Below are 19,314 nucleotides of genomic sequence, written 5' to 3' on the forward strand. Positions count from 1 at the left end.
GGACCCTTGAACTCTCGAATGCACTTGGTGTGGTGAGCCAACTTGCAGCCCGGAACCGCCGATTCTATTACCGCTTATTGGAGGAACTGGGCTCCCACCTCTCCAACCGCCATCGCCGTCGCCGGGGCGCCTTTCCGCTCAATGCCTGCACGGCCGCAGCGCCGTCTTTGGAGCCTGTCAGAGCATCCATACTGGGGCCACTTGCGTTGCGGATACTTTTGTCTCTTCTCCATCTGAAGTCGTCGTTTTGGGGAACAAATTGCCGGTTGGCCGACTCGGGAAAAACAGTAGCACTCGAAACTGGCGGTAACGAACTGACTCGCTACAAAGTACGGACAGTGCAAGGTGACCTACCCTCAAAACTGGCGGGAGACGTTTTGTTTCTGGTCGTTTCCGGCCAAGGAACATGCCGTTGCGTCCCAGCCTCCCGGAGACGGCATTCAACCGGAGTCCTGTCAGTTGTTGGAGGCCATGTTGGCGGCCGAACCACCGCGTCAATCTTCTTTGACATGGCCGCATCCGAACAACCCTGGACGGAGAACATTCTCCTCTTAGAAAAAGAACCCGAATTCGAACTTTTTGGCGGGGCTACCACTCCCGCCTCCACGTTTACGAGAGACATGGATTGATAGGATTCGTCTTTACACACCTTCTTTCTAGAGGTCCTCGCCATAGCTCCTTCTCGGAATTCAAGAGAGCCTGCTTGAGATGCGAGCGCTGCAAATTGTACCCCATGATCGGTCCGGATTCTGACCCGTCAGTAGAATCAGTACTTTTCGTCTGAAGCTTGGCCGAAGCTGACATCGCCGTGCTTTGTTTTAAAGGCACATGTCCTTCCGGCCGGTCGATTCCGCAGCCTTGGCAGGGTCACAACTGTTTGGCAGATCTGCATCCATATCCGTCATGGTAATCTGGCACTACGACCCTTACCATGTTCGCGACTATTCCGCGCCCTGGCCCCGTTTGGTCAACGTAGCGCCTTTGGCGTCACTAGTGTAGACATATAATGGCCGGGCCGGCTGATGCAGCTCAGTCCGAAAATCGGATTTCTGCGTACCGTTATGGTATATCATGCGACTCGGGTACGAGATAAGAACGTAGCAAGCGGTGAGCCACGCGACACCTCGTCACTGGCTCTGGCTATCTTGAAATATTGCGAAGCATGCTCTATCGCAGATCGGCCGCCCTCCTTATGTCGGTTCTTGTCTCGATATCACCCTCACGACGCCACTCTGCCATTCTTTGGCACCTCGTCGCCAAGTGGTCTCCATTATGTGGTCGGGTGATCAAGGTGTCTTAAGCCCGACGCGTATTGATAGGGAGCTACCCTTCGTGATAGATTGATGTTTTGATGGGTTGCGTAAGCCGCGAACTTGTTGAAGGACACGACAGAAGCGTTGTCATTTTCGATGCCACAGAGACAGGTCGCATCTAAACGCCATCTTCAGATAGTGAGCGTCACGGATTTGATGCAGAACACGCGCAATGTATCGGTCGTGTGCTTGCTCTCTCAGTCTACCTCGGGACGAAGGTCGTCTAATAGCTGTTGCGGCCAATTCAAACCACGTGCTACTTAGATTGCCGGTAGCTTCCGATAAGATTAGAGATCGTCACTGATGTTCTGGCCCTGCCGAACGCCTCGAGTTGCTATCTGGTTACGCATTTGTAGTACCAGTAGTTGCGAGACCGAGAAGACAAAAGAAAGTCTCTGTGCAGTCACAGCAAACTTGATGGCATTACCTGTCTTCAGACTTCAGCTAACGACAACGTCAGATGCGGGGTTAGCCGGCAATTGTGAACAATGCTCATATCGCCGAAAATTCTCGTTGACATGATTTTTTTGTTGCTCACCTAGTTGTAGGGCTAATCATGGATCAGTAAGGCGACATCATGACATATGAGAGGAACCACGAGTCCGTCTAGATTCCGGCATTGCTGCACTGGCAAATAAAATTGTCCAACCCTTCGGGACTGTGACACGGTCTGTGTCTGTACTCTGAGCCGACTTTCCGGAAAGACAGAATTACGGCTCAGGTCTAGATCCATAACTATGTGCCTTAGCTCGGTGAAGAGCACCGACAAGGCAGAGCTTACTAGTCGAATCTTTCAGGGAACGGTTCATCCTTAGAGACTCCTTATGCTCCACACGACCAGCTCGCCAATCCTTTGCATCCTCATTTTGCCTAGAGATGGGAAGGCACACAAACCTTGGTAGTGTCAGATAGGGCTGTCAACTGCCTGGTTACCCAGTCCTCGAATCTCCATCTTCCAGCCTTTCTCATTCGAATTGATGGGGTTATGAAGAGGCTCTAGGCATTCCGCTTTTGCTGAAGAGTAATGTGCCGAGACGACGTCGTTGGTCTCGGGTAGTTGGCAGGTTGCGTTGTCACTGACGCCTCGGAAAGGATATCTACAGGGATGTGCCCCGTTGTTCTTGGGGTTGGTCGGCGGACGACAGAATGTTTGTTTTCTTCGTCTGGCGGCTGGCTCATCATTCCCTCATCCGTCTTACCGTCCTCCATAGTAGTTCAGGCCGCTGGGTAGGCGGCCAGGCGTCGATAACGTTTGTTTCGGACGGCTGGCAGCGCAAGTCATACCCGGAGCGTCAATGGAACAAGAGGCATTGCCCAATGAGTATCGGGCATGTTTGGGAGGCGTTGGGCCAATCTCGGCGATGACTGCTTAACCGCGGCCTCGGCCATGTATATGGCAGGGCTTCGCTGCGGCACTGTGACGGACCTATTCCAGGATATACTGTCCCTTTTTCGACAGTATTCCCCCCCGGGAGATTGGCACCGTCCAGCATCGACGATGTGGATCCACCGCTGGTCCATCTGAGGAGCTTTGCTGCTTCACGTGCATGTTCCCCGTCTGCTTCTGGTGGTGGGTGAAGTGAGAGTGTGATGAGAGTGAGCTACCTACGTTATGAGGTGAGCTACGGATACATCTTTGAGTGAGGCAGGAGCAGCACGGGCTTCAGAATTGTCCCCCCACTTCGCAGCCATCTTTCCCAGTGCCATTGCCGCATATTAAGCCCCCCAATCAGTGATGCGTTTGCTTTTCGGCGCTGTAAGTCGAGCTGCAACTCATGTTGTGCGCCCACCAAAAATGCAAACGACTGCACGGTGTTTGGAATTTGGGGGGGTTATCGCGAGGAGGCGAGGGTTTTCATGAGGCAACTGGACACACACACACACAAGGTGCGGTGCAGAGAGAATACGCATTTTGGTAGCAGGAGTAGTGGACGCAGATGTATCTCAAAATTTTCGATGACTGGAGGCAGAAAGTGGACTTGGTTTTTTTTCCCTCCCCCGCCCTCTTCCTATCCCTCAGTCTCGTATGGTTTTTCCCCCCTCGTGCCTTTGGTTTCCCTTATTTATCCTTCTCCTTGTCCATCAAATATCCTCGCCCTAAAACGAACCATTCAAATTTGACATTGACTGAGCTTGTGCTGCCTCTGTCCGTCGTCTCTCCCTCGTCTTCGTCCCCCATCAGCCACTAACGCGCTCACGCCGCCCACGCCGCCCTCGTCCGTTAGGTGCCGCCCACTGTTACCTCCAAGCTTCTCCGGCATCATTGGATTCGCTTGACAAGTGGAAATTTCCAAGCATTCGAGGCCGCCCCCTCACTTTCGGACAAGCATCTGCCGCAACTGTGTGGACTAAATCGCCCAGGACCGTGGACGCCACACAAACCCCGGGCTTTCTGTCACTTCTCGAGCCTGTGTTAGGTCAACTTGGATGATTACGACAGACGATTCTTTCACGAGGCCAGCCGCACGTGGGTGTTAAAACCGGTCACTCGCCTTTCCTAGAGACGACTACTCGCTTTTCAACACCCCTCCCGTCCTCTGTCTGACTTTTACTCTTTCATTCTCTCTCTCGCTCTCTCTCTCTTATTGCGCTTGTCAGCGGCACAGAGTGAGAGTAGGATTTTGAGTGATTAGACCAGAGCCAAGAGACGCATAAAGAAAGGGTAAAACGGATTGAACCAAGGTGGCCAAGCACCAGCACTCCAGCCAGCACTACAGCGTCCAGTACTACCAAGCAGGGACATCCGGTTGCGGCATTGACACCGGCACTGACACTGGCATTGGCATTCTGGCATTGGCGCGCTGGCACTGAGGTGGCACTAGCACGGGACGGCAAGACGACTCACGTTCCCTTTCCTGACTGTTCGGTGAGTTGAATTGGTCCGGACTGGACCACCGCCAGAGCAGGTCCGCGTCTCTGGTCCGTCTGTCTGCCGGATTTGCTGTTTGCTTGCCTTTTTGCTCGCTACCTCACTGGCACCACTGCTTGCTGCTTGCTACACGCACCAGCTTCTTCAGCTTCACCCACAATCTCTCCGATCGCTTGTTGTTGGATCACTCCATCAATCCTTCCCGAAAAGCCTCATTCCCTACCTCGCCCTGTTCTGTTCTGGTCGGACCACCAGCATTGCAGCGCCAGCGCCAGCGCCAGCACCACCAGCAATCAAAGCAGAAAAACAAAACGTTCTTTACCACATACCCACCCGTCGAAAACTCCCACCCTCTCATCCGGCAAACCTTGTCCACCAAACCTGATCTACCTCACCTTACCTCACCTTTGACTGACTCCCTGCCTCACCTTGCCTGCCCGAGGTATCTCTTGGGCAGCCGTTCCATCTGTACCTCACTTAACTCCCACCTTTGCCGGGACAGCCCCCATCGTGCAGCAACACCATACCATTACCTTTCGGCCAGCAACACACCTATCCACCGTGCTACCTAACGCCGGCACTGCCATTCGCTCTCTCCCACCACCAAGTCCCAGAGCAGACGAGACCGCCCCCGATACCTCCCATAACGACCGTCGCTCCTCGACCCCGCCGAATCCGAGCCTGCATCGTCGAATCCGCCTCCTGCCCGCATTTACTTCACCCTGACATTTGTCCGAGTCGACAGCTTCTCTTTTCTCCAACTATGCTACAGACGCATGGGGGACCTCGCAACAATGGTACGTCCTCCGTCCACCCACATAGAGCCCGTCTCTCGTCTCTCGTATCTCTTGCCTCGTGTCTCCGAAGCCTCCCTCCTTCTTTGACCCTGACCTCTCCCGTGGCTCGCAGGCACCGATTCACATCACGAAGAACCTCGCGGGAGGAGCAGGACCCCGACAACTCAGCTGCAGCTCCCCAAGAACCGAAGCACCGGAAATCTCGCCGTTACAACCGACGACAACAACACTGGCCGCGGCCGAATGCGGTTTTCCTTTGATGCCGGATCTGTCGCAGAAGGCGGCGACCATGTGCCAAGGTTGGTTCTTCGCCCATGAATACAGCTCGATTCCCCCATCAACGGCAAAGCTGCCAAGTCGATTGCGCGCTCTCGGGAGGCTTGGACTTGATTGAGGGGCCTTGCAAGTTTGGGATGCGCCTTGTCCGCATGGGCGCATCGTGGCATGGCTCACGTCAAAGACCAATTCCAAGTGGGATTTCGAGTACAACACCAGGCGACATGTGGAATTTGCGCAAAGGAGGCAGCAACTGCTCAAGTGTGGTTTTGCGCGGCGACAAGCTCGAAGAGTGTCACGGGTGCGGCTCGGCCGCTTGGGATTTCACTGGGTGGCGGCCGGACCATCACATGGCAACCCATAGTCACTTGAGGCATCGTCGTGCTGACAATTCTTTTTCCAGCCATAGATCTTCCATCGTAACAGACCATGACCATGGCCTGGGTCTGTCCGGGTTGCGTCGAATCCGACAACAGCCGTCCTCGCGAGCTCCCTCCAACGCCCCTTCCAGAAGCTCCTCCATCGGTTTGTCAAGGTCAACATCGATGACAACTTTACTCGCGAATCCACCCGGCATGCCGTTCAGCTCCCATCCCTCGTCGCCCAATTTCTCCGAAGACCTTTCCCGTTTCCCCTCCGAGTCATTACACTCATTTTCTTTCGCCCACCAGTCTGAGGAGTACATACACAACCGGCAAAATGTCCTCAAGCGATCGATAGAATTTATGAAAGACAGGATGGGATGGTCCGTCTCGCAATCCAACGTCGCTCTCGCGAGCGCACAGGCAAGAGCATCTGGAGACGTCGAGACTCAGAACATGCTAGACTTATTGGCCAGGGCACAGCTTGTCGGAGCGGGTAACCTCCCATCGATGGATCAGTCTATTCTCGGGCCTTTGACGGGACCCCCGCAAGTCTCGGGGGACAATCTGTTTGAAGCGAACTTCATTCCTCGAACAGCAAGCCCCGAGCCCTTTCAGTCCCCCAATGCGTCGCCTACAGCGACTCAGTTTGCGATATTTCCCAACAACAACAGACCGTCAATAAAGCAGCAAGATGAACCCCCAAAAGCTACCCTGGGCGACAATGAATCGGAAAACTCGAGCAGGACGCCGACGAATGAGAGTGGAACGACTGCAAAGACATCCCCGCCGCCATCTCGAAGACTTAGTTTGAAGCGGACACTCACAGATACGCTCCCGGTCTCGGTTCATCAACAGCTCATCGATACCATGGCACAGCCGTACCTGGCAGCTCAAGAGATGCTGGCTTCACCAACAACCGCACACCCACTGTCCGCAGGGAATATGCCAAGTGCACTGGGCCCGGCCGTGCATGGGCATTCGACACGGTGGGTTCCAGCAGCGCAGGCCATTTTTACAACAGAGTCAAAACCGCCATGGACGATTATCGCGGCCAACGACCTCGCTTGCTTGGTTTTTGGGGTCACAAAAGCAGAAGTTCGACGAATGGGAATCTTGGAGGTCGTTCAAGAGGAGCGGAGGGATTGGTTGGAGAAGAAATTGCTGCAAATGGATCCCGAAGACACAATCAAGGAGGCAGAAGACGTTCCGCAAACAACTTCGCCCGTACCGACTGCGTCTACTGCCTCGACGCCATCACTTCTGGGCGGGCGAGGTGGAATCACTGCACAGCTCTTGAGCAAACCAAACTCGAGGTCACAACCCCCGAAAGTTGTCACTCGCAAGGCTCAAACCGTTCACAGCGGAGATCCCAACCCGCCCAGACTAAGGGGGAGCTCGCGGCATCAAAGCAGTCGATCGAGAGGCGTTCTTTTGTGCGGTGACGTGGTTCCAATCCAGAAGCGAAACGGCGCGACAGGCTCCGCAAGTTTGTGGGTAAAGGAGAAGCGGGTTGGTCTCATCTGGGTCCTTGAGGAAATTCACGAAGATGTGGCCCAGATTGAGCTCGACGACGAGGGCATAATCCAGAAAATCTCGGGATCCACCGAACCGATTTGGGGCTTCGAGTCACTGAGACCTGGCGTGGATATCGGCAAGCTGATCCCACGCATTCCTCGGCAAGGCATCGACCCTCGCACTGGCGAAGTAGACTTTGCGCAGATTGCGAGGCGCAAGTTTTTCACATGCCCAAACCCAAGCAAAGTCAACATTCCCTGCAGTGTTGAGCAAGTACGGGGCAAGACAGAGCTACGCGTCTCGAGCTTCCCGCACATTGCAGGGATCATCGTCGTGGATCCCGAGACTCTGAAGATCCAAAGCTCAAACTCCGTCTTCTGCGGCGCTCTGTTTGGCTACGAAAAGCCCGACGGCATGGCCATCGACTCTTTGGTTCCCGATTTCGAAAAGATTCTCCACATATTGACGGAAGAGGATGGAGTTCAATTGCAGGATGGGATTGTGGTGCCGGAGCACAGCTTCCGCCGGGCGTCGGCGATTCTTGGCCTTCGAGAAAATCGCCCAGATGCGGCTGCGAGCTTTTTGCGGCCGGAAGGAGTACCCGGAAAGCACAGGGACGGATCCGAGCTCAAGGTTGACGTGCAGATGCGGGTGGTAAGAAGCGCAAAGCAATCCACAGTAATCCAGGAGACTGTCATTGAGGACGAGGACGAAGACCAAGATAAGGACGGGGACAATCAGGAAGACTCTTTTTCCGTTACTCACTCGGAAATGGTCTTCGCCCTCTGGATTACTTACTCCAGGCACATGCACGCCGCCAGGGCGACGCTCGGTGTGACGTCGGCCTCTGCCTCTGGAACGACAACTCCCTTGCATCAGCCGTCGCCTGGACAGACGCCGGCACACACGCCACTGGAGATTAGTTCGGATTCCGACGAGCCCCAAACCCGAGAGTCTTCGTCGTCGACAGCATCTGCAATCACCAAACAACTCAAAGAGGTCGCGATGACGGCCGCCGCAAAGTTGACTGGCTCACAGCGACCCACAGAAAAGAAGCAGGAAAAGCCATCCGTGCCAAAGCTCATCGAGCCAGCGCAGCAGAAAAAGTCTATCAACGATTTCCAGATCCTCGAGGACATGGGTCAGGGTGCCTATGGTCAGGTCAAACTGGCCAAGGACAAGAAGACGCAGAAGAAGGCGGTTCTCAAGTACGTGACCAAGCGACGTATCCTGGTAGACACATGGACGAGAGACCGCAAGCTCGGCACAGTGCCTCTGGAGATACACGTTCTCGACTATCTGCGTCGGCCCGATCTACAACATCCAAACATTGTCGAAATGGAATCCTTCTTCGAGGACGAGGTCAACTACTACATCGAGATGGTGCCTCACGGACTGCCGGGAATGGACCTATTCGACTATATCGAGCTCCGGAGCAACATGGAGGAGGCCGAATGCCGCAGCATTTTCGTCCAAGTTGCCGAGGCCATTGGTCATCTACACACCAAGGCATTAGTGGTCCACAGAGATATCAAGGACGAGAATATAGTCTTGGACGGCGAGGGCAACATTAAGTTGATCGACTTTGGGAGTGCAGCGTACATCAAGAACGGCCCCTTTGACGTCTTTGTGGGCACTATTGGTAGGTCAAATCTTGCTTCTCCTCTATCGTTGCTGAAACTGACTGGACAGATTACGCTGCTCCCGAGGTGCTCGCTGGCAAGCCATACGGTGGCAAGGAGCAAGATGTTTGGGCGCTTGGAATTCTGCTCTACACGATCATCTACAAGGAGAACCCGTTCTACAGCATTGACGAGATCATGGACCGAGACCTTCGAGTCCCGTGGACGATGAGCGATGAGAGCATTGACTTGGTACGGTGTATGCTCAACAGGGACGTGGCTGCGAGATATGACATTAATCAGGTCCTCGCGCATCCTTGGTGCCAGGAGGTTGACGAGGAGTGAAGGATGCAAATGATTTGATGACGAGGTAGAAGAGATATGAGGGAGGGGTGGATAGGGGCGGGCCGTACGGAGGCCATGGAGCAAAATTTTGGTCAAGATACCCTAAAGAGCAATCTTGAACAGCACGACTCTCGTCTCGAAGCGGAGCCGGATGTGCTTAGAGAGAGCCAATTGACGCAACAAGACGAATCTTCATTTTGCTTTTTTTTTGCTTTTTGGTTGTTTTATCCGGATCTATGTGATGACTCAAGGGGGAAGTCAACAACAACCCAAACTCCCCTTGGGCTTCGGTCTATTTGCATGGAGCTCCGGAGGTGGGTGGTCTGGGCAATCTTAGCGCAAAGAACAGAGCTCATAGAGAGACAATTGCGGTTCGGGGCTGGGATTCGGACGGGGACAGAGAGAACGGCGTTGTGAATGGGGAATACAAAGTATGTTTTTCTTGCCATGATAAGGCGAAGATGTTGCTGGGTTGATGCAGTGCTATTTTGAAACTTGCGATTATTCCCCCTCTCTCTAGATCGCTTGTGTATGTGCCACATGGACTATGGCAGAGGCGACATGGTGGCTGTGATGCCAGCCTATCTGCTATTGTATCTGGGCCGGGCAGGTTTACTCAGTGTATGCCTTTCATCTTTTAAAGCGCGGTCGCATACTACATATAAACTGCCATTTGTGATGCCTAGGATGTGATCTCACACCCTGGACCAACATTCTGTTGGTAACGACTGGTTCTACCCGGAAAAGTAAAATTTGCTGGTTCTGGCTGTTTCTCGGTCACCCGCCACGATGTCCATCACCTTGGAGTTAGTGATACATCTTAAGCCACGGGCGTAAAATACTTTTTATCTCTAATACCAAGACCTACCTGTGGTATACTCTTGTTCGAATACCGTTTGGGTGAGAGACGAGGAAGGATGGGAGGATAGGAAGTTGAAATGGATAGGGGCTTGGTTTTTCTGTGGATGAAGTTCTTGCCGAGGCGCAGAGGATCGTTGAGAGACTAATTCAGATTTTGAAAGAACTCCAGAAGGAAGCCATCCGCACTTATTTGTTGGAGGACTTTTGCATAAGCCTTAGCTTCTAGTTTCAATAATGATCTTTCTCCGGGATGGTGGGTAGATTCTGATTATTGTTGCAGTTATCAACACGTGAGGAGGTTCCGTGGTTGATGCGGGAAACGCTGCGGGATATCTAGGCTACCTAGGCACGAAGCACAATTCTGATGAGATTATACAGACGAATCGAAAATATCTGGTTTGAGGACTCTTGGGGTTTGGTTTTGTTTAGTGACGGGTTCGGTCGGTCCTGGTCTTCTGAGATCGGCATACATATAGATAGAATGAGATCATTCCAACGCAAGAGCAAGTCCTGTAGGAACAGGAGAGACGTTTGGTGTTACTGCTGTGCTTTTTGATCTTCATTCTTCACTTCATCTTAGGAGACTAGGAGGTGATTCCTTTGATGGTGGGTAGGATAAGTTAAGAGTCGGGTGCCGAGGTTCTGAAAACCAGGCCATGCTCGCGTCGCATAGGGACCATGAGGAACCACCTTGAAGAACCACGATTCAGAAAGCATGGCGGTGAAGGTTATTCGACAATTCTCCGTAAATCCCAATTTATATTTTTTTCCTTTATAAACCTGCAAAACGCAATCATGAAACAATTTTTTGGAAGCAAGTACGGTAGCCGCGTCAACGGCCACCCTCTGAAGTGCTTTTTCCCTCCCCCTGAAGTCAATCTAAAGTAGGTGGCCCCTTACATCACAACCAATTTAAAAATGCCAGACGTATCACCATCCATGAAACCAAGGTCTGTACAATTGAGCTCAGCTTAGACGTTCAGCTCAGCGGCACCAGTGTTCTTGATGTACTCGGCGTAGGGCTTGATCTGCTCCTGGACGGGACCGCCCTCGCCGCAGTAGCGCTCAACCATTGTCGCGGAGCGGCCCGTGAACAGGTTCGGGTCCAGCAGCTGGTCGATGGAGTCCCAGACGGGTTTGAAGTACTCCGTGGCCTTGATGCGCTCGATGAGGTCGTTCTTGCCACCCTGCTTCTTGACGACGTCGGCCGCCTGGTGGGACAGGACGCGGATCTCCTCGTGGGCTTCCTGGCGCGAACCGCCCTTGGCGACGATCTTCATGATGATGTTCTCCGTTGCCTGACGCGATTGTTAGTCATTGTGCGCAAACCTCATTCTCTTCCAGGGTGTACGGCTTACCATGAAGGGGAGCTCTTCCATCACGTGGGCGCGGATGACCTCGGGGTAAATGACCTGCGTAGGCGTCAGCGGGCTTGATTCGAGGCCATTGGGGTTAGGAAAGCATGTTGTTCCCTAGCCTGAGAGGGGAGAGCAGGAGGACTTACCAGGCCGGACGTGACGTTGTCAAGTCCAAGAAGAATCGCATCTGAACACATTAGCACGGCTTTGACAGCAGAGCGGTGGCTGTGGACATCCAGAGCCGCTCATGACTCACCTGCCAAGAGGAACATCTAATGCTGTTAGCCTTGCTACCCTGAACTATTAGGCGGGGTGAACTTACCTCGGGGATATCTATTCTGCGAATAGCAGAATCGTCGAGCGTTCTCTCAACTAGACCGTTGGTATTAGCATATGGGAAGATTCATGTTGGAGGCCGAGGGGTGATGGACTTACACCACTGGTCCGCGTACGTATCCGCAAAGTTGGCTGGCAAAGAGCGCAGCTAGGTTGTTTTAGCATTAACACCATTTCACGCAATAGATCGACGAACCTTGCGTCCGAGAGAGCAGATACGCTCGCTGCGCATAGGGTTTCTGTTATGGTGTTAGCTCGTCGAAGTCCTTGTATCCGTCGCTAAAGACCCGTGGTTGCAAAAAGAGAAAACGCGGGATGTTTCTACCTCTTGTACGCCCTGTGATCAAGTCAGCACTACACTTTTCATATAAGTCAGGGATTACACATACATCGCCGAAGAACCGATTTGATCCTTCTCTAGAGAAATGGTTAGCTTGATATCCAGATGATGGCCAGCCCCTCCCCCCAACTGTTTCTCCTTCAGTAGGCAGAAATTCGGGGACATGTGACCTATTTCGTCACTCACCAAAGGGCTCTTCCATCTCCTTGGAATGCGCGAGGTGACGGATATCATTGGTAATGTGCATGGCGGTTGCGCCCAAGCCACAAATAGCGTTGCTGACGTCGAGATCGGTCTTGCGCGTGTATGTCTGGGTTGAGATATCGTAGGTCTTGGGGAAGCCGGCCTTCTCGCAGAGGAGGTCGTTGAGCTTGTCGATCTTGGCGCCGTCGCCCTGGAAGATTTCCATGAAGGAAGCCTGCGTTCCAGTGGTTCCCATCGCACCGCGGAACGCCAAACGCTGGCGTGCAGTCTCGATGTTCTTCAAGTCCATGCATAAGTCCTGGATCCATTGTGCGGCGCGGCGGCCAACGGTAATGAGCCTTGACAAATGTCAATGTGTGTTCTTTTCACAATAATGGGTTTATGACTCACTGTGCTGCCTGGTAGTGAGTGAATCCCAGAGTTGCGAGCCGGTAGATTATGTTAGCTGCTGTCTCGATGGAAAGGTCTCTCGAGGTGGATCATCCCTGGGATTGCGTCGATCCAACCGCTCGATCGGGCCCTGACTTACTCCTTGTGCTGAAGTGCGAACTGCGAGAGGTTGTGAATAACCTTGGCAAGCTTGGGCAAGAGAAGATCCATCGCATCTCTGCTCAGTGTTAGTTTTCAACATCTCAATGTCATCTTCTTGGCTCACCTCATCAGAATCAGCTCTGCATTATCCTGTAGATCGCCATGTCAGTCCTCATCCCAAAAATTCCGCCTTGCAGAATGTTCAAGTTCTATCAAAGAGCCTAATAGTGAAAGGCGACTCAATCGACCCTAGCAAACGTGAGGCAACATACAGTGACGAAACAGCTCGTTGCCCCTTCATCCTCAATTAGTATGCAGAACACATATTGAGAATATGAATGGCTTCTTACCGAGATGAATGATGCCGGCTGCAGCAGGCGCAACTTGGCCGAAAGCGTGGACGTCTATGAAGCAAATGTATCAACATTCCAAGGTTGCCCGTGTTAGAGCCCACGCCCAAGCCACTTACGAGCCATCTGTGAACAACGTGTTACTCTATTGACTTTTGGTTTTCAAGAACAAATGCGTATACTCACCACGTCATGACGACGTCTCTTCTCCTCAACGGCAGCCACCTTGAAATCCTCATCGGTTAATGTCAAGTGAGCTCTCATTTGCTCCAAGGCCTCCTCAGAGATTCCATTAATGCCAAGCTCCTTCTCGCCTATGCCAAAATCGTCAGTAACAGGTTTGATCAGAATATTATGGGAGAAAAACGTTCACTCACTCTCAGCCAGCCAAAGCCAGAGCTGTCTCCAAGTGGAATGACGGTTGCGTTGGGAGAACAGCTTCTTGGCCTCCTCACTGGCATATCTGCCATCGAGGGGAGTCTTGTATGTGTCAAGCCCAGACATTGTGAATTTTGCGTGTGGTAGTTTTGAGGATCTTGACGCCTTACACAAAGAAGTAAAAAAACTTTGCGATAAAGTAGGTATAGTCAGTCACCCTGAGAAAGTAAATGCACGAAAATTGCCCGGCGACAGGCACTGACATGACTTGGACCGATCGCGGGGTACTTTTTAATTGGGCAGGCGGTCGCAGATTTCGCAGTGCCCCGCTGCCCCACACCAGGCCATCAACCCCTGCATTCTGTCGCTGCCCCTCCATCACAAGTCGTGGGCTCTCTTACCTCATCAGGTACGAACCATGGTACTTTGGCTTGGCCCAAGCTTCCGCCATCGCCTTGTTCCTCTCCAGCCACCTTCAACCACGTTAACTACATCCCAAGCGATCGCCAACCTAATCTCGCCTTATCGCGTGTAACTTTCAAACTCTTGAAGCCTTGGGATGCCAGTCCCCCTGCTTCTGGTTGATTGTATCCCGCAGGTCTCAGCGGACGTTGCCTCTTCTCTGCAAGATGAGGACGCTCGATGACGCTCAGTGAGTGCGAGTCGCATCACCGCAACTGTGACATCATATTCACCGACTGATCCAATTCGTAGGACACGATGGGCCGAGACAGTGAAGTATGCAGGGAATCTGTCAGACTTGCAACATGCAGTCAAGTATAACGGGCCTTCGAGCCCGTGCGTTTCGGGACTCCGGTCAGTTTGTTGGAAGGTTGGTGTGGACATTGCGAGGTTGATCTCATCTCAACTCGGAGCTGACAGCCTCCAAGGCATTCCTGCTGATGCAAGATGACCCAACATCAGGCTGGCTGTATCGAATCTCCGAATCTCGAAGCTACTATTCTGAAAGACGGGATCACTTCTTGAAGTTCATCAAGCATCCTGGGGAGCTGGCCAAGGTTGCTATTGATCCGTTGACGGACGATCCAAAGGTGAGTAACAGGAAGCCAGTGTCTCAGGTGGAAATTTTGGGCTTACGCATCACTCAGTCACCGTGGAATACTGTTCGACAGGACGAAATAATCAGGGCTGAGATCGCGCAAGATGTTCGCCGGTTGCCTGATGAACCATTCTATCATGAAGAACAAACACAGACCATGATTATCGATGCCTTGTTCATGTACTGTAAGCTTCACCCCAATAGCGGCGGCTATCGTCAGGGCATGCATGAACTTCTGGCGCCCATCGCCTTTGTTGTCAACAAAGACGCGCTTGATCGCGCGGTTATCTCATCCAACGGCACTATCGTCGACGAGACGATGCTCGGCATGCTCGACTCGTCCTTCGTTGAGCATGATGCATTTGCCTTGTTCTCCAAGATTATGGAGAAGGCAAGGGCGTTTTATGAAGTCCAAGACTCAATCTCAAAGGCAGCAATGGCGTCCGCTTCAAAGGACCGCGTGGAAACTTCAGCCATCGTTGAGAAGAGCAAGTATATCCATGAGGTTTGCTTGGCCAAGGTCGATCCCGAGCTGGCCAACCACCTTAAAGACATTGAGATTCTGCCACAGATCTTCTTGATGTGAGCTTTATAATATCCATTGACGTTGACTTTCGACTGACACATGACAGCCGTTGGATTCGTCTGCTCTTTGGTCGCGAGTTTCCGTTTGATGAAATGCTCGTGTTGTGGGATACTCTCTTTGCGGTCGATCCGTCTCTCAGCCTGATAGACCTAATCTGTGTCGCTATGCTTCTTCGCATCCGATGGAGTTGTGAGTGCTTTCCAATGTGCATCAATGTCAGTGGGACTAATCAACGGCAGTGCTCGAGGCGGACTACTCTGTCTGTTTGCAGCTGCTTCTCAAATATCCCGCACCAGAAGCCCCACACGGACCGCATACATTCGTAGATGATGCAGTATATCTGAGGACACACCTCAATGTCTCCGGTGGTGTTTCACTCCTCTTGAAGTACACCGGGAAAATGCCCAGCGCGACACAATCTGCCAGTAGTTCGCGGCCCACGACACCAATGGGCCAAGCTTTCTCGTCTTTTAGAAACCGGACCAAGGGTGGTCATTCGCCAATGCCATCTGCGAGTAGGTTTATCCAGCAGCAGGGTGGCGTGGAGGCACTTTTCCAAGGTGCCGCCAAAAGTGTATTGGAGCGAGGCGAAAAGCTCGGCATTAACCAAGCTGTACGAGACGCCATGGGCGATATCAAAAGAAACATGCAGGGGCTGAATGAAGTACGCTATCCCCCCCGAATGGCGAGGCAACTCCTAGGCGACGACTCGGCGGCACAAGCCATTGCTGCCATAGAGCAACGGAATAAACTACTGGCAAACATGCTAGACGAGACAGTGACAAGTCTCAGATCTTTGGCTACTACTATTCTAGAAGACAAGGTCAAGACACTGGAGATTGTTGAGGTAGCGGCCGCCAAGGTGCAATTCGTAAAGGTTTACTTGGAAGACCCGACCATCGAAGTACCAAATCTCGAAGGCTTTACCAGTCCACCACCGGAGGAGGCGAACAACAATACCCTGATGGAGATAGAACCAAATGACAGTGCTGTGCTAGGGGCCGCCGTTGCTGCAGAGAGTGTGGCAGGCGTGATATCAACGTTGTCTCTGGCAGATCAAGAGAAGCCAAAATCCCCGACCTCGGGAACAGCCATTCCTGACGCAACGGACATTACACAAGAGGCCCCAGCAGACAAACCAGCCGAGCATCCATCAGCTGTGGTATCAAGCTCGAAAACAGGCGCGCCTCAGGTGAAGGTGAGGCCATTGGAACGACCTCAGCCGCCAATCCCAACACGATCAACCCTCGCCCAGTCTTCCTTCTCCTGGATGCTCGAGCCGGACCAATCCGCCCAGACGGCATCACCACCCAAGTTGCCGAAGTCGAGCTCTGGAGGGGCGCACCGCAAGAAGCCATCTGGAAATATCAGCAGGGAGCGTAATGCTTTCCTATTTGGCGAGGTCGTCGCTGACTCCGACGACCAGACTAAGCCGATCAAATCTGACGACATATTTGGACTACAGCCCATGGACAAGCCCAAGTCTCCCTTTGCGTGATGATCACCAATAGAGGTTTAGACGAAAGGATTAATGATGATGAAGCAGAGCGAGAAAAGCCATCCATACGATAACAATGAGGTTTGCTGACGCAGAAATGCGGTATTTTAAGTAGATCGAGATGAACAACAAATGTGAAATAACTTGATTGCCGTAAGACGCTATCCAAGATACAAAATCTGTTTGAAATGCGAGACTCAAATTTGTCAACTATCTTAGATTGTTTCTGCGACAATGAGGAACGGCTACCTAGACTGTCTAAGTTGATGGATATAGTGGATGTATATTGATCTCAATATGACATTTAGAATTTCTCTCAATTGGCCTAGAATTACACTAACGCAGAACCACTCACGAAGCAAAGTGAGTCATCCGCAGTGCCTCCTCGGTAAATTATCGATGGTCTTGACACGTCGTTGACTGGAATAGTCACTTTTCTATCTAGGAAGCAATGTGATCGATCCTATAGAGGGAAACTTCGGAAAGGCAGAGCACCTACCCAGCACCGGAAGGTCCACAGGCCTGATCGATCGATGAAATCTTCAAGAAGCCAACTTGACTTTCCCATCGCGAAGGCCCGCAATCATCTATGACTCTTCCAACAGCGACAGGGGCGTCTCTCGGTACCTAACAAAAGGAGAGGCCGTAACTCATCACGATCCAGTCAAAAGAGTGCTCGCCGGGTCTCCAAAATCCTTGCCCCAGCAAAGGGGGTCCGCCTGCCTTCCTGGCTTCCGCGCCGGTGATAGTGGGTGCCAACGGCGCTGACGAGGATGTCCTTCCTACCACTGTTTTAATGGAAATGAAGGATCGAGTGATGGCCGAGGAAGGAGTCTGTTGGTTCAGTCATGCCTACCTGGTTGATGTTGGATGAACCGCTCCACCTTGAACTAACCCAGTGTGGATAAATTCTTCAAGCCTTTGCAGAACCAACGACGACCGATGCCAGAGCGAGCCTAGGTAAATCCGTCATTTTCAGCCTCCACTTTGTCACATAATTCCAACACAGACTCTATTTTTCCTTCGGACGTTTCGCCCCTCGCGGCATGTTCACCCTCGGAATCCTGGCGAGCCAAGACCACTTTTTCACAAACACTGCATGGACGGACGTCCACCACAAGTTGCGAAGTCAATCATCTCCTCGGCCCACCTACACCCTATAACAATGCTCAACGTTCACCATTCCCGTCTTTCCGGTCTCGACGGTGAGGAGGGGGGCGTGTGTGTAAGCCATGCCGGATCCACGTCGAAAACACTACAACTTCAAGCGCCCATTTTTGTTGAAGAGACGCACTGTCAGCACCTTGGTTGGCAAGCGTATCGCTTCGAGAAAGCTTCCACACCGGATGAGGATGACTGGCAGGCCAAGAGGGAACGCCAACCGAAGCAAGCAAGCTGTCTTCCTCTTCGAGCATTGAAAGCTTTGGGAGTGGAGACCGTCACCCACCTAGACCAGCCTCCGGTCTCAAAACCGCCTGTTGGTGCAGGTTATTTGGAGATACGCAGCCCCGTAGTCGAGAGCAAACATGCAGCGGACCACCATCTTCACCAACCAAACTCCACCCGTCTCTGCAGGTCCACGAGGCATACAGCGAAGCGAGGCAAAACCAGGATTTCAACGAGGGGGGTGAAGAGGGGGACAAGGAAGCAGCCTTCAAGTACTTGGCAGATCCGAGTCCGAATGTCCACCGCTTTGGGGCGTCTCACAAACAACATCCACTGCACCCCTCAGGTGTGACTGGCAAACTTGGGAGAATATGCACCACACTGTGAAGAACCGCCATCTTTCCAACGGTGCCTTTCTGTGTAACAACAGCCGCCTCTCCAAGATACAGTGATCCGGGATGTAGAGTCGTCGCATGGGGCCAACAATCAACAGCAATCAACTCTCCCTCTACATGGCTGAGCACGGCACAGGATGCAAACACTGAAGCAAACAGACAAAAGGCTTCCCTACACCCCCTCCCCTTTCCAATAAGTCCCATTCTCCAAGCTAACTGTTCACAGTTAACATTCAGTACTCTGTACCTCAAAACCCTGTCACCTTTTATACAGAAGAGTCAACAATGACTTGACGGTCCCGGCTGTCTGGTTCACCTTCATTCCAGGATGTGTGATAGGTGCAGAAACGAAGCGAATATCCCATCTACGCCACCATCTCTCAAGATTCTTCATCACCATCGCCATCTTGTACCGATGCTACTAGCCCTCTAGCCCCCCCCCCCCGGTTCATGATGACCCAGCATGGTGATTCGCCATCCTTATCGACAAAACAACTTGCCGCAGAAAGAATCTCCCCGGGCCGCCTGGCTTTGTTCGCTACGCCCCCTTCCTCCGGTCTAAATTCATCAAGTGGCCGGCCCATACGGAGTACATGACTTCCCAAGCGTTCCTCAGCCTCTGTGGATCACAGCCTCACGACCTCATGCCACACTGTCCGCTGTGATAAGCCGTTGACAGTTGCGCATTACATGCGCCATGGCCGCCATCCCGGTCGAAGTTGACACATCTGAGTTCGCAAACACGCATAGGTACTTTTCCCCAACAGATAAGGCTAGGTAGAGGCAGAGGCAGAGGCAGAGGCAGAGGCAGAGGCAGAGGCAGAGGTAGAGATGGGCCGCCCAAAGTACCCGCCCAATTCTAAGGATGCTCTTGCGTACTGGCCACTCCACGGACTCCGAAAGAACGTTTCCAGAATAGCCTGCGGCAT

The 19,314-nt window shown here is 52.5% G+C and overlaps 3 protein-coding genes across 3 annotated transcripts; 2 read left to right on the plus strand and 1 right to left on the minus strand.

The window, feature by feature from the left end:
• Positions 1 to 4,945: 4,945 nt before the first annotated feature.
• Positions 4,946 to 9,102, plus strand: CORC01_12696 (uncharacterized protein; the record flags this gene model as incomplete). The annotated part of the gene is made up of 4 exons (XM_022624315.1): positions 4,946 to 4,979; positions 5,092 to 5,278; positions 5,665 to 8,777; positions 8,828 to 9,102. The coding sequence occupies 4 exons, from the start codon at positions 4,946 to 4,948 to the stop codon at positions 9,100 to 9,102; spliced, it is 3,609 nt and encodes a 1,202-aa protein (XP_022469177.1).
• Positions 9,103 to 10,934: 1,832 nt separating this feature from the next.
• On the minus strand, positions 10,935 to 13,586 carry CORC01_12697 (adenylosuccinate lyase; the record flags this gene model as incomplete). Its single annotated transcript, XM_022624316.1, has 17 exons — positions 10,935 to 11,261; positions 11,322 to 11,375; positions 11,468 to 11,508; positions 11,578 to 11,593; positions 11,644 to 11,693; positions 11,757 to 11,805; positions 11,854 to 11,896; positions 11,983 to 11,994; positions 12,047 to 12,074; positions 12,184 to 12,539; positions 12,731 to 12,808; positions 12,857 to 12,882; positions 13,005 to 13,027; positions 13,083 to 13,136; positions 13,202 to 13,208; positions 13,269 to 13,396; positions 13,460 to 13,586. 17 exons carry the CDS (start codon positions 13,584 to 13,586, stop codon positions 10,935 to 10,937), a joined length of 1,419 nt encoding a protein of 472 aa, XP_022469178.1.
• A 503-nt stretch (positions 13,587 to 14,089) lies between these two features.
• On the plus strand, positions 14,090 to 16,604 carry CORC01_12698 (WD repeat domain-containing protein; the record flags this gene model as incomplete). The annotated part of the gene is made up of 6 exons (XM_022624317.1): positions 14,090 to 14,112; positions 14,175 to 14,292; positions 14,351 to 14,512; positions 14,570 to 15,102; positions 15,153 to 15,295; positions 15,346 to 16,604. 6 exons carry the CDS (start codon positions 14,090 to 14,092, stop codon positions 16,602 to 16,604), a joined length of 2,238 nt encoding a protein of 745 aa, XP_022469179.1.
• Between the last annotated feature and the right edge of the window lie 2,710 nt (positions 16,605 to 19,314).

Source organism: Colletotrichum orchidophilum (genome assembly GCF_001831195.1).
Source record: "Colletotrichum orchidophilum strain IMI 309357 chromosome Unknown Scaffold_162.1, whole genome shotgun sequence".
In the NCBI taxonomy this organism is placed as follows: Eukaryota; Fungi; Ascomycota; class Sordariomycetes; order Glomerellales; family Glomerellaceae; genus Colletotrichum; species Colletotrichum orchidophilum.